This window comes from Penicillium lagena (genome assembly GCF_028827675.1).
Source record: "Penicillium lagena strain IBT 129212 chromosome Unknown utg000002l_segment0_segment0, whole genome shotgun sequence".
Lineage (NCBI taxonomy): Eukaryota > Fungi > Ascomycota > Eurotiomycetes > Eurotiales > Aspergillaceae > Penicillium > Penicillium lagena.
The window spans coordinates 5,498,491-5,520,653 of NW_026623223.1; the positions used below are offsets into that span (position 1 = coordinate 5,498,491).

Below are 22,163 nucleotides of genomic sequence, written 5' to 3' on the forward strand. Positions count from 1 at the left end.
TAGTAGTGTACAAGAAAACAAGCCGTCAAACATGAACAAAAGGGAAATCATTAATAAAGAGTCTTCCTCTCTCGCAACGGGAGATGCGGGTCGTATTTATCCCAGATGATCTTGTTCTTTTCATCCAAATGGGCACCCTCATTCGTAATGGGGATAATAGGATCCGTCTCACTGACTTCGTGGTGACTGAATCCCCACCTGTCACGCGGAATCCAGAGCGTCGCCGGGGACGACGTGATGCACGGTTCGTAGTACGCTGTGCTCATCTCCTCTGGAGTATACTCGATTTGGGCAATGTTGCGCCGTACCTTGCGGCATAGTTTGGCGTAGTCTTTGTGTACGTCCGGGTGGAACCAATTCCAGATTGCCGCCACGCGCCGTGATTTGCGGCGCGATTCGTTGATTTCGGCCACAGCATCTTCTTTTGCTTGCATTTCTTCCTCTTCTGCATCCAGGGTCCGCGGCAGATAGGTGTTGAGCGGGGCTACCGCTTCGTTGAGGGACATATGAGCCAAAACTGTCCCAATGGTAAATAGTACCATAATGACCACGGGCCCAATGGCACCTTTAATTGCACATAAGCCGATCATGCAGATTTCAGCCAGATAGACGCCTGTGAGTAGATGCTGCAGCGCTCGTGGGTACACGAGGCCCTTGGTGTCGATGTTGAGATCGTATACAAACAGGAAATTATATCGGTAGGCTTGATACACCAAATACAAGCCAAGGAAGGAAAAGGCGAGAATCAACGGCGCAATGCAGGAGTATGTCAGTGCTAGAGCACGTTAGCTTGGTGAACCGAAAAATGCAAGATAATTCTTTACCAATCACACCCATGTTCGTGAAAACGGGGAAGACATTTCCCCAGCTCACGCCGCCGAGCTCTGCCCAACGCTCGAAAAGACGGCGCGGAGAGTACGCAAAGAAGGTGGTGATAAATTTGAACACCACGGCGCTGCCAACTTGGACCAGAGCGAGTGAGCTGGTGCTCAGCCCTTGCAGGAGAAAATACGAAATGTAAAAATTGGTCGCTTTGGGGAGATTCTTGGCCAGAAGATCCTTGGCAGAAAGAGGATTCTTGATAATCTGCTCCGTAGCCGCCGACGCAGCCGATGTTAGGGTCGTCACCAGGAAGACTTGTACTACTTGGAAGACGAAATGGGCGCTTTGTGTGAAAAGCTCCACTCGCGCCAGTGACGGCACTCCTGATTTTCGAGCGCAGACTTGTGGGTTGCAATTAGCGGAGTTGGATAGCCGGTGGAGAGGAATGCTTACTTCGACAGATAATCGGCACCAAGGACATCAGCAAAACCAGGGCGGCCGACGGCAGCAGTCCTTGAATAGCGCCCTTGAGAACCGAGGGAAGATGGAGAATCCACCTCAGGAATGGAAGCAGCTTGCAAAGGTAGGTAATGTTCGAGATGGCACCGACGATGGCAGCGGGAAACGACCAGAAGATGACCAATGCAGCGATTCCTCCCTGGACAGCAAACCGGCGAACAATACGTTGCCACCAGCTGAGATTCAATGCCCCCCACACAACCTCTTGCGGCGAGATACCAATGAAGCGTGGTGCCATGTGGAAGGGCTGATGGTGAGATAGGGTCTGCAGCGCAACCTGAGCTTGAGATTGCGAGCCAAATTCGATAAAAACTGCAGACAGTTGCTTAGCTTCGCCTTCGAGGTGCTTCTGTTGGAGAAGTGTAGCCTCCTCGGTCACCCTGGCCAGTTCCGACCGATACCAGTGGATAGAGTCAACTTTCTTGCCAAATAATAGTTTAAGCCGGTGGGTGGGCCGCTTGACCGTGGTGTTTGCAAATGGATCGTTTGACTCGCAATCCTGGCATGTGTCGGCAGATAACTCCCCTTTCTTCAGAGCATTAATGCGGTACTTGTTCGCCTTTCGGATCAGCTTGGTTTCGGTTCCTTCCAGTTTGTAAGAGAGTTTGTCACGTTCGATGACCAACTTGTCCAGCTCCTTGCATTCTGAGGTGATCCAGATCCGGCGGATTGAATCGCCAAATACTTGTCGCAGCTTCTTTTCGTTCCTGTAGTCGGGTGGCACGTTCATGAAGAGCACCGTTCTCGACGACATTCGAGAGGAGTAGGCGGGGGAGTTAAGATAGGCCTGGCGCAAATTCGCATAAAACAAGCTCTCCCGGGTTACCACATAGAACACAAACGCTGAGACCCCTGTCAGCCTTGCTCCAAGGTGCGACAGAAATGTGGCACTCACTGAAGTAAACACACGCCACCAAAACATTCGCATAGTACTTAGTGGGGTTCTTGATATTGCTGAAGCTGAGAATGTCGAGCTGGCTGTTTCCATTGCCGCCGGTGGCATGAATCGGGAGCAGGATGGGCCATGTGATAAGAATCCCGACAAAGGATATCGTGCACAGCATGCGCAGGAACCGCAGGAACAAATACCCATCCAAGGAAGAGTGATGAAGCACATGGTTGTCCTCCATCTTGAAAAAGGTCCCGAACCAATTGATCCAGCCCGTAGGCAATTCAGGGCTCCGCTGGCTGGGGGCAAGATTTAGCTGCCTGACAGCGTGCGTGCAAGAGACGCTACTTACTGATCATGGAGATCCGGCAGGTGAGATCTCGGTGCGTACCATCGGCGTTGTGTTCGTCGGCAGATCAGAAACAATAGAAACCAGAAGGCGGCAATAATCAACGCCGGGACCAAAGTCGTCACAAATGCCGAGAGCGACGAGTCGCTGGCACCAGTGGCCCCAGCGGCCAATTCGCCCGAGGTCGAACTGGGACCGCCACGAGATGAGCCGACATTCGGGTCACTGTTGGGATTCTGCAAGCAAGGTCAGTGAGTGTGCTTTTTGGCTGGACGGGGCCACATACGATACTAGGACTCGACATGGCGAGAACCTATTTCCGCAAAACACAGCGAGACTGAGCAACCAGGATGATAAAGGAGGAACCTAGCTCCTAATAATCTTCGCCTGAAGGGGAAAAAAAGCATTGCGTCGGCCCGTCCCCCCCCCCTCCCCACCGAGCATGCCTGTCCATTTTTGACCTGTCACTCGAAAGGAGGTAGGCTGCCGTACATAGATCGCACGCCAGCCAATTTTTCATGGGTGGGGCCCATCGAACCTAAATCCGGGATTGTCATGCTAGGATGCGCCGATCTTGCAGTCTGTCCAGCATCGCGAACGGTGAAGGACTACAGTCAATTCCTGGAACTGGGGGTTGCCATCCACGCTCTGCTTCCAATCTAAAAACATGGGCGGCAACAACCTGTGCACGGTGCCGGTAAAACCACTCGCGGAGGACACTATTGAGTGGAGACGTGTCGATCGGAATTGATGATGACTTCCAGTACTAACAGTCTATGGCCCCTGAACTCAGCAGCCGGGGCGCCGATCCATGCGCCGAACACCCCCACGAACTGCCATCTCGGGACAAGACTTCCCATTGGTGTGCGATGGCCCGCAGCGGCAGTGCAAGGTCATTCGAGCCGATGGTCACACACGATGTCAGTGCGGGACGATGATCTGGGCTGCAGAGTTCATGGCGTTGTTTGTCCTACCGTCCCCCGAACTCAGGGCTGTGGTCATAGGGCTGACCAAGTGGGTGAGAAGCGGTTGGCGTCGTCATTGTTCACCACACACGATCTTGGGACTAGCTTGTCAGGGCTTCTTGGACTTTTGGACTTTCTGACCGAACGCAAGGGGGGGGCCTGTCTTCTCTGGCGGTGATGACGAGAAATTCGGCTCGGTGGCAGCACCGCACATTCCCAAGGATGGTGAGTGATGCCTAATGCACCAGCCCCGATGAGGATGCCTCGATTGGAGCTGCAGAGTTGCCCCGTTTCGTGATCTGGAGGTTCGACATGTGCAACCACCATCAAGAGATCGGATCAACACTGGTGTCACGGCGAACATGTGGGACCCGTCGCTGTCAAATCCTCGGAGATCTACTCGAGTCAGAGAGGCTCGAGCCAAAGACAGATGCGGCGATGGCCCGTGCCTTGGCTAACCATGCATTGACGAGGGTCGTACAGGAGACGAAAGAAATAAGTTCTGCCAGTCAAGTGTGAGAGATTCGTGGACGATCCAAGTCCGCGTCTTGCTCACTGGGGATGGACAGATGAGGTGCATGTAGTGGCATCGTTATATACATTTCGCTATTATCCATTATAGCCCCATCAAAAACACGGGTCAACAAAAACCCCAAGATATAGCGTAATTTAGACAATATTGATGCAGAACATATGGGTAGCTGCCCAGGTATAGAGTGGTAGCCCTGAAAGGAAAAGGCGGTGGGTCGCATCCCGGCAGAAAAAGCCCCCCGTCAACAACTTGGGAAGCTTGCCTGTCTCTCTCTGTGTGTGTGTGTGCCAGACAAGATGGACGACTCATCAAAAGAGGCGCCTTTCAATGCGCCCTTTGAGAAGCAGCCATTCCCGTCCCTGTCAGAAGACGACCTCGCCTCCCCAGATGGGCCAGGAAGCTATGTCGAAGAGGACGGCAGTGTCACCTCTCCGGGCTACGAGGAGGTCGAGGTGGAGGATGATGCCGACTTCCAATCGCATTACTCCGAAAACCAATCTTTCTCTGACTCCGAGGATGATGATGATGGTATTGGAATGCACTCTTCGCTCCGACAGTCCACCAGCTCGCTCCATGGACCCAATGCTTTTGCGCCTCCCTTCTACAACCGGCCACCGACGCCTCTGCCGCCATCGCCCTCGCTGACCTCTCTTCTCCGACCGCCGTTCTCAACCACGACCTCGCGCCCAACGACTCCGGACAGCTCGGATGTGGAAACCCCGAATGACACTGAAGCTGCCGTCGCCAAGTCCGCTCGGCGCGCAACCACCGTTCCGCGCGCCAGTCCCAAGGTTCCCACCTACGAGTATTACGGTTTCGTCCTATATCTGGCTTCGTCTCTGGCATTCTGTAAGTTGTAACGTCAATCGGGCTGGTTTAATTGGCTGATCGATGCCAGTGATATACATTCTGTGGTCGTATCTTCCATCCCCATTTCTCCACCAACTCGGCATCTACTACTATCCCAACCGTTGGTGGTCGCTGGCAATCCCAGCGTGGCTAGTGGCGTTGATCATCTACATCTACGTGGCACTGGCATCGTACAACACCGGTTACTTGACCCTACCTATGAACAGCATGGAGAATATCGTGGACGATGTCGCCAACGTCGCAGTCATTGACGGAAAAGCGCGACGACGACCTGGGGGAGCAGCAAAGATGAAACCGGGTGCGACGTCCTATCAGATCATGGGCCCTCAGAATCGCAAGGTGAACTGGCAGGAGATCTGGAACGAAGGCACCGACGCGGTTATGGATGTGCCGGTGGGAGGCGTGTGTGAGGTGCTGTATGGCCAAGAGCGGAACAATGGCTTGGAACTCTCTTCGCAGACGGCAGATTATCGGCGGTCTTCTTTCTCATAGCGAGTGATTCACTCCCTCTATAGACTGTTGTCGCCAATGATGTCGTTCGTGTCACGTGACTCGATCTTTCCTCAAGGGCCGGAGAACCTCTGCTTTTCCTTCTGTTCTTGCCATCCTGGTCCACTTCAGAAAACCCCGCGCGGTGGTGACTGTTGGCGTGTCACCATGTCAGATCAACCTTCGACCCCATCCCGATCCGGTCGCCCGGGACCAGGGGAACTTCCTCGGGCTCCGCTGACGCCAGAGCAAAAGCAAAGAATCGTAGGTGCCCGCATCCAAAGGATAGGCTGCGGAAACCAGTGACCATTTTCTAACAGCGCCCTTTATAGGAAGTCAACCGCATGAAAGCCAAAGCCCTCCGAGAACAGCGCGACGCTGAACGGGCCAAAGCCGCCACTGCTCCGACCTCTTCTCGCACAGCACAACCCACTCAAGGCGTCAAGCGCTCCTTCAACTCGATGACATCCTCAGATCCACCGGCAACCATGCGCAATGCGCGCACAAATACGGCCTCGTCGGAACTCGACGCCATCAAGCCTGCCCGCAACTTCACTCGATATGTCGACTATGACTTTAGCAAAATGACCGATACCAAGGGCGGATTCTTGACACAGGAGGACGACCCATTCAATAAAGCGCTTCATGTATCGGATGGAAAGGAACAGAAGCCGGCACATATGACACAAAAGGAATGGGAACGCCATCAGTTGCTTGAATCGTTGCGACGGAATCGCGAGGGGCCCTTTGAACCCGGGCTCAGCGTTCTGGATGACAAAAGTCGGCAGAAAAGCTGTCGTGAGTGCGGCAGTCTCGAAATTGATTGGAAATGGGAGGAGATGTTGCGGTGTTGCATTTGCCACTCCTGCAAAGACAAGTACCCCGAAAAATACAGCCTCTTGACCAAGACGGAGGCAAAGGAGGACTATCTCCTGACGGATCGTGAGTTTGTCTTGGATCGGTGTCGTTATCACGAGCTAATGGATCTGCTGAACAGCGGAGCTGCGAGATGAAGAGCTCCTCCCGCATCTGGAACGTCCCAACCCGCACAAATCGACCTGGAACAACATGATGCTGTATCTTCGATATCAAGTCGAAGAGTATGCACTTTCGTCCAAAAAATGGGGCTCTGCAGAAGCGCTGGACGCCGAGTTTGAGCGACGCGAGAGTGACAAGAAACGGCGGCGAGAGGCCAAATTCAAGACCAAGTTGCAGGACCTGAAGAAACGCACGCGCGTCGAAGCCTACCGGCGCAGTCGACAAGGTACATCGGGAGGAGAGTTTGGCGACGATCTCAGCAATGGGCGCAAACACGTCCATCAATGGGGCCGGCCTGTTGACAACCCCGAAACCGGTATTCCGGTCAAAACATGTGTGGATTGTGGCATGGAGGTGGAAGAACTAGAATTCTAGCATTGTACCATATGTCTATTGAGCTGATGAGCCCATGAGAATACGAATTGCATGTCCCAAACTCGAACCATGGTTCGTTCAGATTCAGTGATCTCATCCTATACTTCAACCTTCATCCCCCGATCAAAGTGGACTGGCGGTCTACATTTCGCGATGCCTCACAAGGACAGTGTAACAGAGGCCACAAATGGTCAGAGTTGAGTTGAGGGTATATTTGAAGGCCATGCTAACCCCGTCCAGTGTGGACAACGCTCATCACCAACACCGCCTATCTGCCCGGTCTACTCACTTTGGAGTACTCTCTCAGAAAGGCAGGATCCAAATACCCCTTCGTTGCTCTTTATACCGAGTCCTTTCCCACCGAGGGCCATGCTGCTCTCGCTGTCCGAGGCATCTTGAAGCAGCAAGTGCCTTACCTGCTCCCATCTGTGCACAAGGACTATGCCGAAGATGTCCGTTTCTATGACTGTTGGAGCAAGCTCACGCCATTCTCACTTGTTGAGTACGAACGTGTCGTCCAATTAGACAGTGACATGGTAGTCCTCCGTAATATGGACGAGCTTATGGATCTCGAGCTGGACTCTCCCCACTTGGCCGGCACGGGAAATTGTGTATTTGCGGCGAGTCATGCCTGTGTGTGCACCCCCTTGGGAAACCCCAATATCCCCGGAACTGGTAAGAATCTCATCTGCTACCTGTCCCCATTGCGAGAACGCTCACTCGGTTTGAAGGATTCCAGCAAACTGCGCCTATACATCTCAACATAGTGCTCCGAACATTGCTCAATCAACCGGTGCTCCCGCCACAACGGGTTTGGGTATTCCCAATGGCGGTCTCCAGGTCGTGATTCCGTCTCTAGCAGTATACAGAAAGATTCTCGCCCAGCTTGCCCTGCCTGCCAAAATCTTACAATATGACTTTGCGGATCAGTCTCTTCTCGGGGACATGTTCTGTGGTCGCTGGGTTGCCCTCCCTTATGTGTACAATGCGCTCAAGACCTTGCGGTGGGAGGGGGTTCATGACGCGATCTGGCGAGATGAGCGGGTCAAAAACATCCATTACATCCTCAGCCCGAAGCCTTGGGAGGAACACGGCAGTAATGAAGGGGATCCCACCCACGCGTGGTGGTGGGCATTCACTCGAGATCGACGCCAGGATGAGAAACAGAGGGGGATCGACGATGGGTTCTGACGATTATCTCTTATTTCGATCTGGTTCCAGTCAGACTAGCGGGAAGATGCGCAAAATTGATGTCGCAGGATGGTGTTAATCTGAACGACGTCAAGTGCGATGAAATATATAGTTCGACGGTAGCTCTCAAAAACTAGCCCTAGCGCGTCAACGTTCCTTCGTATTCATCAAGAACGTGAAAACGACACTGATCCGTGACCAGAAAAGTCAAATTGCGATTCCACGTGGATAATAATCAGTAGCATTGATATTAGCCGGCGATGACACCCTTGGCATTTAAGAGAGCTCATATATTGATGCCTGGGTTCTCGGGCATCCAAACACCACCACTGCCCACACGTGCCCATGAGCGCCTGTGTCTCTTCACCGTCCCTTCCACGTTAAATCGCATCCTTTCACTCCTCCTATCACTTCCTTTGCTCTCTCATCAACTGAAGCACAGTATCATCCTCTCAGCTGTCACCAGCGCGTTCTTCTCCCGATCTGGAAGGCGGTCGACGTACGGGACGAAGCCCCCGAAAAGCCATCCGTGGCCCATAACAATCACCGACGAGCCGGCCCTACTACGTCCTCGCCTGCCTCCCTTTTCTCCCCTCCCCCCATGATCATTGACTGACCTTGACCCCCCTGCGTTGAAACCCGCCGCTCAACTTTTTTTCTTCTCATTGGTTGACTCGGTGTGGAACGTCGGTTCCCCCCCGTTGTCCTACCACACTCCCCCTCCGGGTCTGGGCGTTCGACTCGCTTACTCCAACCGGTGGATACGATTGACGGGATCAGGAGAAACTGAGCTTCGGACACGCCCACCCCGAGCTCGCTGGTCACTATTATCACGAGAACCAGAACCCTATCAGCTGGCCTGCTGTCTTCTTCCGCCCAGTGCTCTCCTTGACGGTGCTGCCGTGTGTTGAGATCGCACATGGCTTGGCAGTCCCCGTCGGCCATGGCTGGGGTTGGAGGAATGCCCGGAGCGATGGGCGATGGGCCTTCCAATGGCGGACACCCGCAAGGCACAGAATACACGTTGCAAGGTGAGTCTACTATCCCCCAATCGGCGACAGTCCGATCCCGACTAACAGCTTGTCTCCTGATAGGTGTAATGCGATTCCTGCAGACAGAATGGCATCGGCACGAGCGCGACCGCAACGCGTGGGAAATCGAGCGCGCAGAGATGAAGTCTCGCATCGGTCGGTTAGAAGGTGAACTTCGGACGAGCAAGCGCCTACATGAGTCTCTCAGCAAACATGTTCGCTTGCTAGAGACGGCCTTGAAAAAAGAGAGGAGAAGACAAAGAAGCTGTCCAACAACGAGGAAATCGAGCTTCCCAAAGACTCGAAGGAAATTGCGCGCGAGAGTGTGCAATTCTTGAAAGGTGTGTCGCACTGACTCTGATGGGTTTGGCAATCCACTAAACGGTTGACTTGCTAGAACAACGCTCCAAGCCAAGTCCAGACCTTGGCGCGAACCAAGAAGATGAGCGCCCCGACCAGTTCGAATTCCGCCAGGACGACGAGCGCGACAAATCACGAGTCTACCTGTCCAAGTGCGCACAGGAGGTCGCTTACCATGTTATTCCCACATCCCACCCGGCCCCTGACATGAGTGACCCCGATCTTTCCAGCCATCTGTATGGAAACCAGCACCTCTCCCAACAGAACTTGGAGGAAGTGTATCTTCAGCAACAACGACAAAAGGCGAACCATGGCATGGCGCGCGAGATGGCGCTTCAGAACCACCAGGCCGTGGGCTCGCACTACGGCGAAAACGCAGCCATGTCTCGCGCTGACAACCAGTATGGGCACCCGTCTATTCCCAATGAAGCACTGGAGCGACGATCTTTGGAACCGCAGCAGACGCCTGTTACAGCGATCGACAATCGGAGGCAAACATACGAAGGCTTGGTGGATGATCGTGGCATGGAACCTAATACTCAAGGATCGCACGTGGTGGTCAAGGAGGGCAATGAGCGGATGGAAGACATGGATGGGTGGAATTTTGATGACACGGCGGTACAGGAACCGACAAACGAGTCCATTCCTCCCCATCGTCCTGATACGGACGCGTTCCCAAACGCCAACTTTGTTCGTACCAAATCGCCCCCGAGAAGCGGCTCGCTGTCCCACCGGCGAAAGAGCTCTGGTGCCCGGCGGAAGAGTGATGGCACCGTTGACACCGGCGCAGCATTTGGACAGCAGCAAGATACAAACTTCAAGGTTCGATTTGCCCTCCGTGGTCACCTCGATGTCATTCGCTCTGTAATTTTTACGGGCGGCGGCAGCCCATCGGAGCCCGAGATCTGCACGTGCAGTGACGACGGAACGATCAAGCGATGGATCATCCCGGCCACCTACGGTGGTTTCGGAGCGCATGGCCCCAATTCCAGCAACGATCTCGACATCACTAGCTATTTTACGCACCGCGGCCACGTGGGTGCCGTGACCTCGCTCGCGGCTTGCTCTCCGTCGCAGAATATCTCCAATGGCGGCCGTATCTTCGGCGACGGATGGGTGTTTTCCGGTGGTCAAGATGCCAGCGTGCGCGTGTGGGAACGGGGTCGAGTTGACCCCAAGGCTACCTTGGACGGACATACAGACGCGGTGTGGGGGCTCTGTGTCCTCCCGGGGACAGCGGGCTCTGTCTTTGGTGACGCGTGCAGCCATTACGGTGGACCGGAGCGCATCCTACTGGCATCCGGTGCTGCTGATGGTCGCATTCTAATCTGGGCTGTCAGTGCCCCTCCTCAACTCTCTTCACCCCAGGCGGGGTCGCGTCGCCAGGGTGGAAGCCGGCGTGCGAACTCGATCTCCTCTGGATCAAACTTCCCATCTTCTCCGCAACCCAGCATCGCCACCGCGACACCCTTCAACTACACCCTTGTTCACCACATCGTTCGCAGCGACTCGCCCTCTCCAACTTGCATCAGCCCCCTGTCTCTTGCCGGAGTTAACTTTGTTGTTTCCTTCTCGGATGCATCCATCCTCGTCTACGACACCCGGACGGGTGAGGAAATTGCGGGCATGGCCAGCCTTGAAACATACGATGGCACGCCCTCGACTGGAGTCAACTCTGTGGTCGCTACAACTGTTGGCTTCGACGGTTCGGCCAACCTGGACCCAAACCGGAATATGGCGGAGGAAGAAGTGGTTCACGGTGCTACCGGTTCTAGTAGTGTGGAGGGTGTGATTATCAGTGGTTACGAGGACCGGTACATTCGTTTCTTTGATGCTAATAGTGGTAAGTGCGGTCTAGCTGTCTTTTAAGCTGTCCCAACTGACTTGATTTTCCTAGGTCAATGCACGTACACCATGCTGGCCCATCCCGCCGCGATTGCATCCCTGTCATTGTCTCCGGACGGACGTGAACTCGTCTCAGCCGGCCACGACGCAAGCTTGCGGTTTTGGAACCTAGAGAAGCGCAGCTGCACACAGGAACTGACCAGTCACCGGTTGATGCGCGGTGAGGGCGTCTGTACCGTCGTCTGGAGCCGTGATGGTCGCTGGGTCGTCAGCGGCGGCGGCGACGGCGTGGTCAAGGTCTTTTCGAGGTGACCCTCTTCTCGAGATGACTTGACGAGATGACGGCCGTGTATGATCTTTGCCCGTGTTGTACAACCGTGTATATTTCTTCGCCCTCTCCCCCCCCAACCGTTTTGTCACATGAGCCATGAACCAAATGAGCGATTGGCCGGACCATTTCCTTTCTTTCCGAGCATTTACAATGGTGTCCCGTCCAAACTGCCTGGCATATTGTGCCCTTTTACGAGCGGTCCCTTTTATTTCTCTTTGTCATTGTACTTTTTGACTCTACTGATAATATGCCGCTTCGCAATGATTCCCTGGCGCTCGTCTGAGAGATCATACCCTACTTTTCCTTGTGTTCTCCTTTTGCTTCGGTTCATACCACGTCCCCCAAGTGAACTGGTCCCCGGTTTCCGCGCATTGAATTATTTGGTGGCCGCCCATGACTTTGTCTCAGGGGGTCTTTCAGGCGTTTCGTACTTCCCCGTGTCCCTCGGCATTCCGGGGGCTGACTGGCCGTTCATCTTGTGGCCATATGTTGTGTGTATAACATTCGAATTCATATCTCTTCCGTTACTCGCTTCTCTTTGCGTCGCGGAGACCACCCATGGACATCACATCAGGTATCATTAGAATAGAGGGTCACTATCACTGATTGGTACTCCAAGCATTGTGAAACATCGCCCGCAACCGCTTTGCTTCCTTATCATCCTTGAGACGCTGCCCAAGGAAGCCTTGTAGATCATCCCAGAATGCCTCCGACTGCAGTACCTCCGCACCACTCGGTCCCACCGCAGCCTTGGGTGGTGGCTTGTCGCCTGAATCTGCATCTGCAGCCTCAGGTTGCGTGGCAGCCACCTGAGCGCCCCCGATGATCATCACGCCAAACTCGACCGCCTTGCCCCCGGCTAGCATATCAGGCTCATCAGCCAGAATCTCTGCAATTGTCTTCCCTGTCCCCGGCACCGGCTTGCGGCGGTACAGAATCTTGATCTTGTCCAGCGGCACCGGGTTACCTTGTGCATCGATAACGCGCTGGCCCACCGCATCCCGGATATCCTGTAGAGAGGTGGTTGCAAGCGGAGCGTTTGGAATCGCAAACTCCAATGCAGGATTGCGGGCAGACTTGACATTCACCGTGATTGATTTCGACGAGCCGGGGGCTTGCGTTGATTTCACTTTCTTGGGCATTTCTGGGTGCGGGGCTTGGAGACGGGGAAGTGTGTACTGCGGGATAGTTAGTTGATAGACTCGAGACCAGGAAGAGGCACTCACGGGCACTCGCAGTCCCACTTGCTCTGGGTCGAAGACATGGTCAGCGCGCAGCTTGATGGGCCGAGAGTCCAGCGTGGACAGGAAGGATTTGGTAAAGGCCAGCTCGGACATGGTGGATATGGCGCAACTAGAAATACAGGAGGGAGACAGCTCAGCCCCGTGTGAACGCAACTCGCATTGAATAATGCGAATGTAGACGAGGTGTTCCACGTCGAGGTGGGTTGGGGACCACTAAATATTGTTGCCTGAAGAACCAGGCCACAACACACCGCCCAGAACGACGGTTTCCTGCCACCCCCCACCGCCCGCAGAAAAAAAAGTGCCGCGAAAATTGTTGCGTTCGCAGCAGGTACCACAGCCCAACATTCAACCCAATCCGTCAACTCACCATGGGCAAAGGTCGTCGCATGAAGAAGCAGGGCCCTCCGGCCCCGCTGGATGAGAGCAAGATTTCCATGCTCAAGAAGCGCAAGGCCGCTGAGGCAGAGTCGGCCCCGAAGGCTGCTGCTGCGCCGGCCAAGAAGCGGCGCAGGGCCGATGTCGACGAGGAAGAGGTGGTGACGAAGAAGGCGGCACCTAAGAAGACCAAGGTCAATGGTGCAGCTGCGACGAATGGCAAAAAAGAACAAAAGAAACCCGTGTCAGGGAAGAAGCAGCCCGTGCCCATGGATTCGGATTCAGAGGATGATGAGTTTGGAGATCTGGATGGCGTCAGTGAGGGATCAATCGATAGCGATGAGATGGTGGAGGGACTGTCCGACCTGGAGGACGACGATGACGACGAACTCGACGCTGAAGATGACTCGGTTCTCGACTCCGACGAAGATAATCACCCGCGCGAAACCATGTTCTCCGACGATGAAGACCTGTCTGATGCGGAGGAGAGGTTGACTGCAGCCAACATTGAGGGATTGTCGCGGAAATTGGACGCTGCCAAACAGGCGGAAGACGAAGAGGCAGAGCAGGAATTACAGGAGTCTGCCATGCAGACCAACATCGCCGGTGACCGTCCTGATGTGTTCGGGGATGCCGAGACTGGCCAGCCGGGTCTGGCACCCGACCTGCAGCTGCTGCGGCAGCGTATCACCGATACTATCCGTATTCTGGGTGACCTGAAGACTCTGGGCAACCCCGACAAGTCGCGTGCCGACTACCTTGATCTGCTCCTCAACGATATCTGCACCTACTATGGCTACACCCGCTTCCTGGCCGAGAAGTTGTTCAACCTGTTCACGCCCATGGAGGCCTTCGCCTTCTTCGAGGCCAACGAAACCCCCCGCCCAGTCGTCATTCGTACCAACACCCTGCGCACGAACCGTCGGTCCCTTGCCCAAGCTTTGATCAACCGTGGTGTCGTTCTTGAGCCCGTCGGGAAATGGTCCAAGGTTGGATTGCAGGTTTTCGAGTCTGCCGTGCCCCTGGGTGCCACACCTGAGTACTTGGCCGGCCACTACATTCTGCAGGCGGCGTCCTCTTTCTTGCCCGTCATGGCTCTGGCACCCCAGCCTAATGAGCGCGTCCTCGATATGGCCGCTGCGCCCGGCGGTAAGACTACCTACATGTCCGCGCTGATGCGCAACACTGGCTGTGTGATCGCGAACGATGCCAGCAAGCCCCGTGCTAAGGGTTTGATTGGTAACATCCACCGTCTCGGCTGTAAGAACACCATCGTGACCAACCTGGATGCTCGCACCGCGTTCCCTAAAGCTATGGGTGGCTTCGACCGCGTTTTGCTGGACGCTCCTTGTACCGGTACCGGTGTCATTTCGAAGGACCCCGGTGTGAAGACATCCAAGAACGAGCGCGATTTCCTGGCCATCCCGCACATGCAGCGCCAACTTCTTCTGGCGGCCATCGACTCGGTTGACCACTCCTCCAAGACCGGAGGATACATCGTCTACTCGACCTGTAGTGTCACCGTGGAGGAGAACGAGGCCGTGGTGCAGTACGTGCTGCGGAAACGACCCAACGTCAAGATTGTGGACACGGGTCTGGGCGACTTCGGTAGCCCCGGTTTCACCAGCTACATGAGCAAGAAGTTCGATGCCAAGATGGCGCTCACCCGCCGCTACTTCCCGCACCGCGAGAACGTCGACGGCTTCTACGTCTGCAAACTCAAGAAGACTGGTCCCACCGTCTCTGCCAACCCGATTGACGACGCCGCCGCTGCTACGGCTGGAGATCGTCCCGCCAAGAAGAGTGCCCCCTCTGCTTCCTCTTCTGATGACGAGGTGGTCGACAAGACCCCGATCCGGGATGAGGACGGGTCCGCGATGAATTTTGAAGGAGGAGCTTTTGGTCCATTCGAGGAGGATGATGATGCTGACCGCATCGCCCGCGCTGAGCGTAACCGCCTGCGCCGCAAGGGCCTCAACCCCAAGGGTGTTCTGAACAAACCCAAGAAGACCAAGAAGTCGGACGATTCGACCTCGCAGCCAGAAGAGGCCAAGACTGAAACTAAGGCTACTACAAAGAAGTCCTTGAATCAGGGCGAGAAGGGCGAGAAGAGTGAGAAGAAGACGGCGCCGAAGGGAGAAAAGGAGAAGAAGAAGGACAAGAAGGACAAGAAGGGAAAGCAGGCGAGCAAGTGATTTTCTTGTATGTAGTAGTTCTTGATGTGGAAAAAAGCATTGTCGGGCAGGGCGCATTTGGATATACCTCTTTTCTCAGTCAATATCAATATGAAATGATTTGCTCCAAAAAAAAAGAATTCTATGAAACCAAAAAAATCTATGTCCACCAAGCGGTGGCATGCAAGTATATACCAAGTGATCAGCTGCAAGCAAACTCCCACGAAAAAATCAAAATCACTGGCCGGTTTTCCAGTCCAAATCCATCCTTCGCTCAAAAATTGAAGAAAAAGCCGGGGTATGTAACGGTGGGAGAGGCCCCCCACCCCCCAAGTATATGAAATGTCAATAAAATATAACCCCATCTCTCATGACTCCGTTCCCAACCCCCTCAGGGGGTGTACACTGCACATAGTTTATGTCCGATAGATCTTGATGACGCTCTTGATAGTCTTGCGGCAGATCGGACAGAGATCCACCTGCTTCGCACAAGTCACGCACGCGCAGACATGGCCACAGTCGCAGAAGACAGCATTCTGCTCCTCTGAGTAGCAGATCTGGCACAGATCCAACTCGTCCTCGGCCACCTCCCAATAGCTGATGCCCTTGCCATGGCGTTTGCCGTCTTTGTAGCCACCGACGTACTTGTTGCCCGTTGTCTTCTCGATGTAGGTACCTTGACCATGGCGCACGTCTTCAACCCAGTCGCCGTCGTATGTATCGCCTGTAGGATACTCCATCTTGCCCTGGCCCTGGCGTCGGCCCAGAACGAAGTCACCCTCGTACACCGTACCTGTGGCCGAGATGTGTTTTCCGTGACCGTGGTAGTAGCCCTTCAGGAACTGGCCGCTGTAGTAGTCGGCTGTGAAAGTGGCTTCCACAGTTTTGGTGCCGGTGAAGCCTTGGATCGGATGACCGCGAGATTCGGCCCACAAGTACTGAACGAGGCGATCGGGACTGGCGAACAAGCCAGCAGCGCCAAGCTGAGAGCGTCTATACACATTGTTAGAATTGATCAAGCGCTGGGACTGCCAAGGGATGTGTGGGAGCTTACTTGTCTTTACTCAACTTGTCCCCGATAATGATACATGCACCGTGAGGAACAACCACGTCAAGGAAGTTTTCGGCCGGCGAAACTGTCGTGACGGTGGTGCCGTCCACTCGCTTCCACATGAGGAAATCCTGTCGAATCGGCCGTTGGAGATGCTTCCGAATTGATGCCTTGACATTTGCCTCGAGCTGGGAGAAGAACGAGCCCACAGTGCGTAGGACTTGGTTGTCGGCATCGAAGATCTGAATGAAGTAGTACGCGTGGCCCACGGGAAGGGCTACTTCTGGCTCAACCGAAGTCACCGTGGATTCAGGCTGAGCGGGTTCAACGGGCGCCGTACTGGTGGAGCTACTTGGGGTCTGTTCAGTCGACGTAGTCGGCGCAGCCTCCGCCGCTTGTCGGTCATAGGCTGCGGCCACTGCCAGAGCGGCTAGAGCCTCGGCTCTTTCCGCAGAGGCATCACCTTCTGGAGATGCAGTGGCCACTGGAGGAAGTGAATCATCGATGTCAGGAACACTGGTGACTTGTGCAGGAGCGGCAGCACTCTCGTTGGGGACGTTGCCAGAGGAACTAGCCTCCGCATCCCCGTCAGCCATGGAGGGGGGCGGTTCGGGCGTGCCGGAGTTTTCGCGCTCGAACACAGAGTCGTCAGGTTTGTCTTCAGCTGTAGCCGCTGTGGGCGGATCAGGCATGGCAAAGAGCTTGGCATCTGCTTCTGAGATAGTCTCTACCCAGAAGCGAATGGTGCTCAGCGAGGGATCAAGCGGTGCATTCAGATCCGTAATCCGATCAAACGCAAGCGTGGGACCAAACTGGGCGCGAGTGTGTCCGATCTGCCAGAGACGAACTCGCTCGGGCCGAAGGGCCTCTGAGTCTGTTGACTTCCACATCGCAATCTTCTTACGCAGATCGACGATGGGCGACGAGCGGGGCAGGGTCATGTACATGACCCCATTCGCAGCTTTGGCCTGGGACATGAGGTCGTAGGTATCGAAGAGACTGTTCAGCTGCTCGTACCGGGGCAGGGAGTAGACCTCGACTTGAACATCGCCATCGGCTGACTGAGGGATTGAAGGATAAACACCGGTGTCGTAGTACTGCTTAAGCTCTTCTGAAACCTCCCACGGACCCTGGGGACCGGGCAAGAGCTCGGACACCTTGTCGCTGCGGATGTACATCACGCCGATGGGAACGTCATGACCCTTCTTGTGATCCACAGCTTGAGACGAGTTGAGACCTAGATGCGGACCCAGGGCCGTCGTGCGGGTCAGGCACTCCACGCGGTTGTCGCTGCCGTCATCGAAAGCCAGCCATCTGGTTCCAGGGCCGGCCGGCCGGAGAATGCTGAAGAATTTGCCCGATGTGCGGCGACCACGGTGCACGATATAGCCGTAAAGGACATACTTGCCATCCTGACCATCCACCACATATGGAGCGAGATTCAGCTCCTCGTCCAAATCGACCTTGCTGTACAGCAGCTGCCACCGCATGCCCTTGTCGAGCACATGGCGGTTGAGTTCAATGTGCAGAATCGGTGGTAGAGCCCATGAGCCTGGTTTAGCGTCGAGCCAGTTCTTGACCGCTTCTCCAGTGGACGAAAATTGATCAGCCGAAACACGCAGACGGGAATTGAAACCCGTTGGCAGGGTATTCACGGGCCTGGCTGACTGCGAAATCAAACTCTCTGGGGCTGGGCTGTCAAACAACTGGGCAAATTGCTTGCCTGCGTCAGTACCCGCGAGCTCCAATTCTAGCGTCCGCCGCAGACGCTCCCAGAACTCTGACACGTCGCTGGAATACTCATGGAGATTGCGCAAAGTGGACGTGATGCCATCTGTGTCGACATACTGCAAAGACTTGCTCCGGCAGCGTAACTGCCACAAGAGCTTCTGGAGGGCATCACACAAAGGCTTGGGCTTGACATCGCAATTGTTCAAGTGTTCGAGCACATCCACACTTTGGATGATCTGGCAGAATGGGGCGATGTGCAACCACGAGGCCAGCCCGGCTACCTCAGCACTGTGGTTGATGACCGAGTCTCCGAGAGGCCGGTAGCCCGTCAGAGCCAGGCTGTCCCACGTCGGCTCCGAGTCACTTGGATGCCACCATAGGGACTTTGTTGGATCATCGATCACTCGAATATAGGCATCGAAGGCGAGCGTGTCATCGCACAGCAAGGGACGGTGCTGGCCTCGTCGGCGAATATGGATCTGGTCCCATGGGCCGTGGAAATAGGTCCAACCCCAGTCCAGATTGTGCGGGTTGAACTGGTGGCATGAGGACTGCATCCATCCCGTCCGCGGCTCCTCCGGATTGTACACCAGGACACCAATCTGGGACGACACCCGCCAGAGGTCCGCATCTGCCCCAGTCGGCGCGGCAGCCGCGGCCGCGGGATATTGGGCCTTGTATTTTTCCAACCAGGCCGCTGGATCGTCGGTTGCGTCGAACTGCATGTCCAGCTCTGGCGCATCGAGAGCGGAATCTGACGGGCCTCGGCGGACTTGGAATTCCGTCTGGGGCTGTTGCTGATCCGGGGTGGGGAGCGTCCGCGAACATTCGAGATAGACACTCAGGGCACCCACATTGTTTCCACGCGGGTAGAACTTGATCCGCCACCAATATCCACCCACGTATGCGGCCGGAGAGCGCATAACCTTCTCTCGATTGGGCTGTTCTGCGGTGCCTCGGACACCCTTAATCTTCCAGGTGAGACGAGCCTTCTCGCTGGGTTGATATTCGGGGTCGTCGAGATTCCCGAAGAAGTTCTTTTCCCAGTACTCGTCTGGACAATCCGGGTCAGCCACGCTTACATGCCACGGATGGGATATAACTTACAGTCATGCGCACTGTAATCATTTTCGGCCGCCTCAATCTCCTTCACCTCCTCCTCGTCTGGGGCACTTGTGTCTGCATCGAACTCGGTCCAGTATGCATGCTCGACGGACTCGGAGGATTCCGTGGTCGACGGGGTCGGGGCAGGCGGATGGGACTCGGCGACGGGCTGCGACTGCTCGGTGGAGGTATGTCGACTCGGCTGGTCTGCCAGTTGAGGGGACTGTGATGAATTGACCACGGTCCCGCTGTCGGTCCCCGCCTCGGGGGCCGACAGCTGGGCGTTGGTCACCGGGTTCGGGCCAGAATCCATGAGGATTGCGTCGGGGGAAGATGAACAACCAAAAAAGAGCGAGGCAAGAACAAGATCGAAAGAAGAAGAGGACCCAATCAGGGTCTCAACGGGAGCGACAGGCCAGCTGGATTGCGAATTGCCAACGGGACTAGATCTTATCGCGGCCGGTTTCTCCCCCAGCGATAAGAGGCTTATCTAAAGACAGGGAATGTAAAAGAATGGTGGGGGGGGAAGCCGAAGGGGCACAGAAAAGAGAGTGGGAGCGTGAGAAGGAAGAAGAGACGGAGGAGAGGAGAGGAAGAGCGAAAGAGAAAAAGAACATGAGTGATTAGTGAGGACCGCCCAAAAAAAACCCCCCCATTTGCCCCCGAAGGAAAAGACGAAAACCGGGGGGATGTGCCGGAGCCAATGAGGGACGGCGAGGTGGGCCCGGTGCCTGACGGGCACAGGGAACACATGGTCGGCCGAGACGCTTCCTTGCATCCACACACTCCCCCCTCGTTCAAGGGATCATGATCTCCATTCTCATTCTGGCCGAGTATGCTCCCGGCGACTATGATGGTCTCTATGGAATACAATTCAACCTCCTCTCCTCCTCGTCCCGATCGGCGGTGGATCCAGCCGACCGGCCCCACTCCGCGTCCACCTTAAATGTGCAGAGTGGCGAACGGGGTTATCTCTGCCGGGTGGCGACTCGACCTCTCGACTGTCGTTCTCGACCGCTACTCCCGCACGGAAGCGGGTCGGCAGCTCTCGTGATAAGCCTGGGCTGCACGAATGGGATGGTTGATGAGTAATAATCATCCATGCCGGGTCCCTGCAGCGCTGATAAACATCGAAGACTTGACGGCGGCCCGCGCACTCCTACGTCGAGGAGGCACCCGCGCGCGCAAACGAGGCTGCCACAATGAGCGGAAACACCACCGTCGCCTCGGCGTACACCTTGACCGATCGCGCGTCCGGTTTGATCTTGCCCCAGCTCACCGCCTCGTCGGGCCGTGCGCCGGCATCGCTGCCGTCGAACTCCTGCGCCGTGTTCACGTAGACCGCATGTTCCGCGCCATTGCGCATCAGACACGCGTTGGCGATGTGGTGCTTCACCACGCCGCCGCCCAGAATAATCATGCCGGCGTGCGCGGCTCGCACGGCCATGGTGTTGATCCGGCGGACATCATCGACAATGTCCACGCGCAGCCGCTGTGGGGACGACTTGAACGTGTGGAAGTAGAGCATGTCGCCCAGCGACCCATCCGTCAGCGCGGGACAGAACACGGGAATCCCGTTGCGGGCGGCCCAGTAGAGCACCGAGTCCTCGTGGTTGATCTCCCGACCGAGTCGTTCCGTAATGCGGCTAGGGGTCCAGTGCAGCTCATCCTCCTCGTCCCCCGTTTCGAGCGCCTTCTTTTTGGCGGCCTCCTGCTCCTCCAGCATGCGATCGAGAATCGGGACCACCCAGTCTTCAAAGGCACAGTAGTTGCTATTGGGCACCAGTAGGTTGCCAATGCGGTTCAGGCCCTTGGCCCGCAGTCCGGCCCCGGGCGTCGTGAACGACCCCATATAGGTGGGTGCCAGGCACTTGATCAGGTCCTCCTCCACCCCTCCGGCCGTGGTGACGATGGCGGACACATGCTTGTGCTTGACGAGGTACCGCAGCGTGTCTCGTAGACCGGATGAGATCAAGTTAGAGGTGTAGCCGAGAAAGATCGTGGTCTTTTCACTGGTTTCTGGGTGACGGTAGGCTCGCTGGAGGGGTGGACAGTCCATGTCAGACGCGGGCGGGCCACTGGGGGTGCTGAATAGGTAGGCTTACCATGTCGTTAATAATGCGAGCCGCCTCGGCAACGGCGCTGCCCTGGAATCCCGTATGGGTCAAGTTGTCGACCAGCTCGGCAACGGTGATATCGCGGCCCTCGTAGGAATCAAAATCCACCCCACGTACTTCCTGAGAGCCCTCGGGGACCGGCTGCGAGGTGACCAGCACAGCGCCGGTCGCGGAGGAAGGGGGTGCGTCCGAGGGTTGCGGAGCGGCCATGATGTTTTGGGAGAGCGAATGCTTCTACGTCGACTTCTAGAATTCTAGAATGATTTTTTTTTGGCCGCGGGGATCAGAGCCTCAGGCATGGGAGGCGGATACCTCAGGCATCATACCTCAGGCACCCGCGCTGTTCATTCTGTATGGTGGACACAAGTACGAGATTAGAATGAAACGGTGCATCGCAAATCACCATTCCAGAATGATTCCGGAAATAAGAATCCCAAGCAAATCACAGGACGGTGGAACTCATTCTCTTTCGTAGTTCCCGGCCACCCACACTCGCCGGCGCGTGAACCATTCACCGCGGATGCCTCAGGCCACAGTGCGCGCCAATCGGCCCATGCTTTCTTCCTCGGTTTCTCTCTCTCAGCTCCATTCATGATTCCCTCCTCTTCATCTTCGTTTCGCACCTTCCATCTTCATTCTTTTGCTCCCGCGGATCTTCTCTGGCACCCCTACGTGGTCCATTGCTCACTCTCTCCAGATCCCATCCGCAGTCGAGTCCAGACCCACCCGCTGCAGAATCCGTGCGACTTGCCCGGTCG

At 55.6% G+C, this 22,163-nt stretch overlaps 11 protein-coding genes across 11 annotated transcripts; 7 read left to right on the top strand and 4 right to left on the bottom strand.

The window, feature by feature from the left end:
• Nucleotides 1-50: 50 nt before the first annotated feature.
• N7510_005082 (uncharacterized protein) lies at nt 51-2,883 on the bottom strand (the record flags this gene model as incomplete). The annotated part of the gene is made up of 6 exons (XM_056977008.1): nt 51-775; nt 825-1,223; nt 1,276-2,184; nt 2,237-2,529; nt 2,583-2,815; nt 2,866-2,883. The coding sequence occupies 6 exons, from the start codon at nt 2,881-2,883 to the stop codon at nt 51-53; spliced, it is 2,577 nt and encodes an 858-aa protein (XP_056836964.1).
• A 1,489-nt stretch (nt 2,884-4,372) lies between these two features.
• N7510_005083 (uncharacterized protein) lies at nt 4,373-4,936 on the top strand (the record flags this gene model as incomplete). The annotated part of the gene is made up of 1 exon (XM_056977009.1): nt 4,373-4,936. One exon carries the CDS (start codon nt 4,373-4,375, stop codon nt 4,934-4,936), a length of 564 nt encoding a protein of 187 aa, XP_056836965.1.
• A 31-nt stretch (nt 4,937-4,967) lies between these two features.
• Nucleotides 4,968-5,438, top strand: N7510_005084 (PIG-P-domain-containing protein; the record flags this gene model as incomplete). Its single annotated transcript, XM_056977010.1, has 1 exon — nt 4,968-5,438. One exon carries the CDS (start codon nt 4,968-4,970, stop codon nt 5,436-5,438), a length of 471 nt encoding a protein of 156 aa, XP_056836966.1.
• Nucleotides 5,439-5,779: 341 nt separating this feature from the next.
• Nucleotides 5,780-6,848, top strand: rad14 (DNA repair protein RAD14; the record flags this gene model as incomplete). The annotated part of the gene is made up of 2 exons (XM_056977011.1): nt 5,780-6,377; nt 6,433-6,848. 2 exons carry the CDS (start codon nt 5,780-5,782, stop codon nt 6,846-6,848), a joined length of 1,014 nt encoding a protein of 337 aa, XP_056836967.1.
• A 153-nt stretch (nt 6,849-7,001) lies between these two features.
• N7510_005086 (glycosyl transferase family protein) lies at nt 7,002-8,039 on the top strand (the record flags this gene model as incomplete). Its single annotated transcript, XM_056977012.1, has 3 exons — nt 7,002-7,038; nt 7,164-7,350; nt 7,616-8,039. The coding sequence occupies 3 exons, from the start codon at nt 7,002-7,004 to the stop codon at nt 8,037-8,039; spliced, it is 648 nt and encodes a 215-aa protein (XP_056836968.1).
• A 919-nt stretch (nt 8,040-8,958) lies between these two features.
• On the top strand, nt 8,959-11,587 carry N7510_005087 (cell differentiation and development protein Fsr1; the record flags this gene model as incomplete). Its single annotated transcript, XM_056977013.1, has 3 exons — nt 8,959-9,393; nt 9,482-11,273; nt 11,328-11,587. 3 exons carry the CDS (start codon nt 8,959-8,961, stop codon nt 11,585-11,587), a joined length of 2,487 nt encoding a protein of 828 aa, XP_056836969.1.
• Nucleotides 11,588-12,205: 618 nt separating this feature from the next.
• Nucleotides 12,206-12,943, bottom strand: N7510_005088 (uncharacterized protein; the record flags this gene model as incomplete). The annotated part of the gene is made up of 1 exon (XM_056977014.1): nt 12,206-12,943. One exon carries the CDS (start codon nt 12,941-12,943, stop codon nt 12,206-12,208), a length of 738 nt encoding a protein of 245 aa, XP_056836970.1.
• A 278-nt stretch (nt 12,944-13,221) lies between these two features.
• On the top strand, nt 13,222-15,423 carry N7510_005089 (rRNA (cytosine-C5-)-methyltransferase NOP2; the record flags this gene model as incomplete). The annotated part of the gene is made up of 1 exon (XM_056977015.1): nt 13,222-15,423. The coding sequence occupies one exon, from the start codon at nt 13,222-13,224 to the stop codon at nt 15,421-15,423; it is 2,202 nt and encodes a 733-aa protein (XP_056836971.1).
• A 395-nt stretch (nt 15,424-15,818) lies between these two features.
• N7510_005090 (putative MATH and UCH domain protein) lies at nt 15,819-19,601 on the bottom strand (the record flags this gene model as incomplete). Its single annotated transcript, XM_056977016.1, has 3 exons — nt 15,819-16,395; nt 16,457-19,238; nt 19,292-19,601. 3 exons carry the CDS (start codon nt 19,599-19,601, stop codon nt 15,819-15,821), a joined length of 3,669 nt encoding a protein of 1,222 aa, XP_056836972.1.
• Nucleotides 19,602-20,095: 494 nt separating this feature from the next.
• N7510_005091 (uncharacterized protein) lies at nt 20,096-20,380 on the top strand (the record flags this gene model as incomplete). The annotated part of the gene is made up of 1 exon (XM_056977017.1): nt 20,096-20,380. One exon carries the CDS (start codon nt 20,096-20,098, stop codon nt 20,378-20,380), a length of 285 nt encoding a protein of 94 aa, XP_056836973.1.
• Nucleotides 20,381-20,447: 67 nt separating this feature from the next.
• Nucleotides 20,448-21,615, bottom strand: N7510_005092 (deoxyhypusine synthase; the record flags this gene model as incomplete). Its single annotated transcript, XM_056977018.1, has 2 exons — nt 20,448-21,326; nt 21,394-21,615. 2 exons carry the CDS (start codon nt 21,613-21,615, stop codon nt 20,448-20,450), a joined length of 1,101 nt encoding a protein of 366 aa, XP_056836974.1.
• Nucleotides 21,616-22,163: the final 548 nt, after the last annotated feature.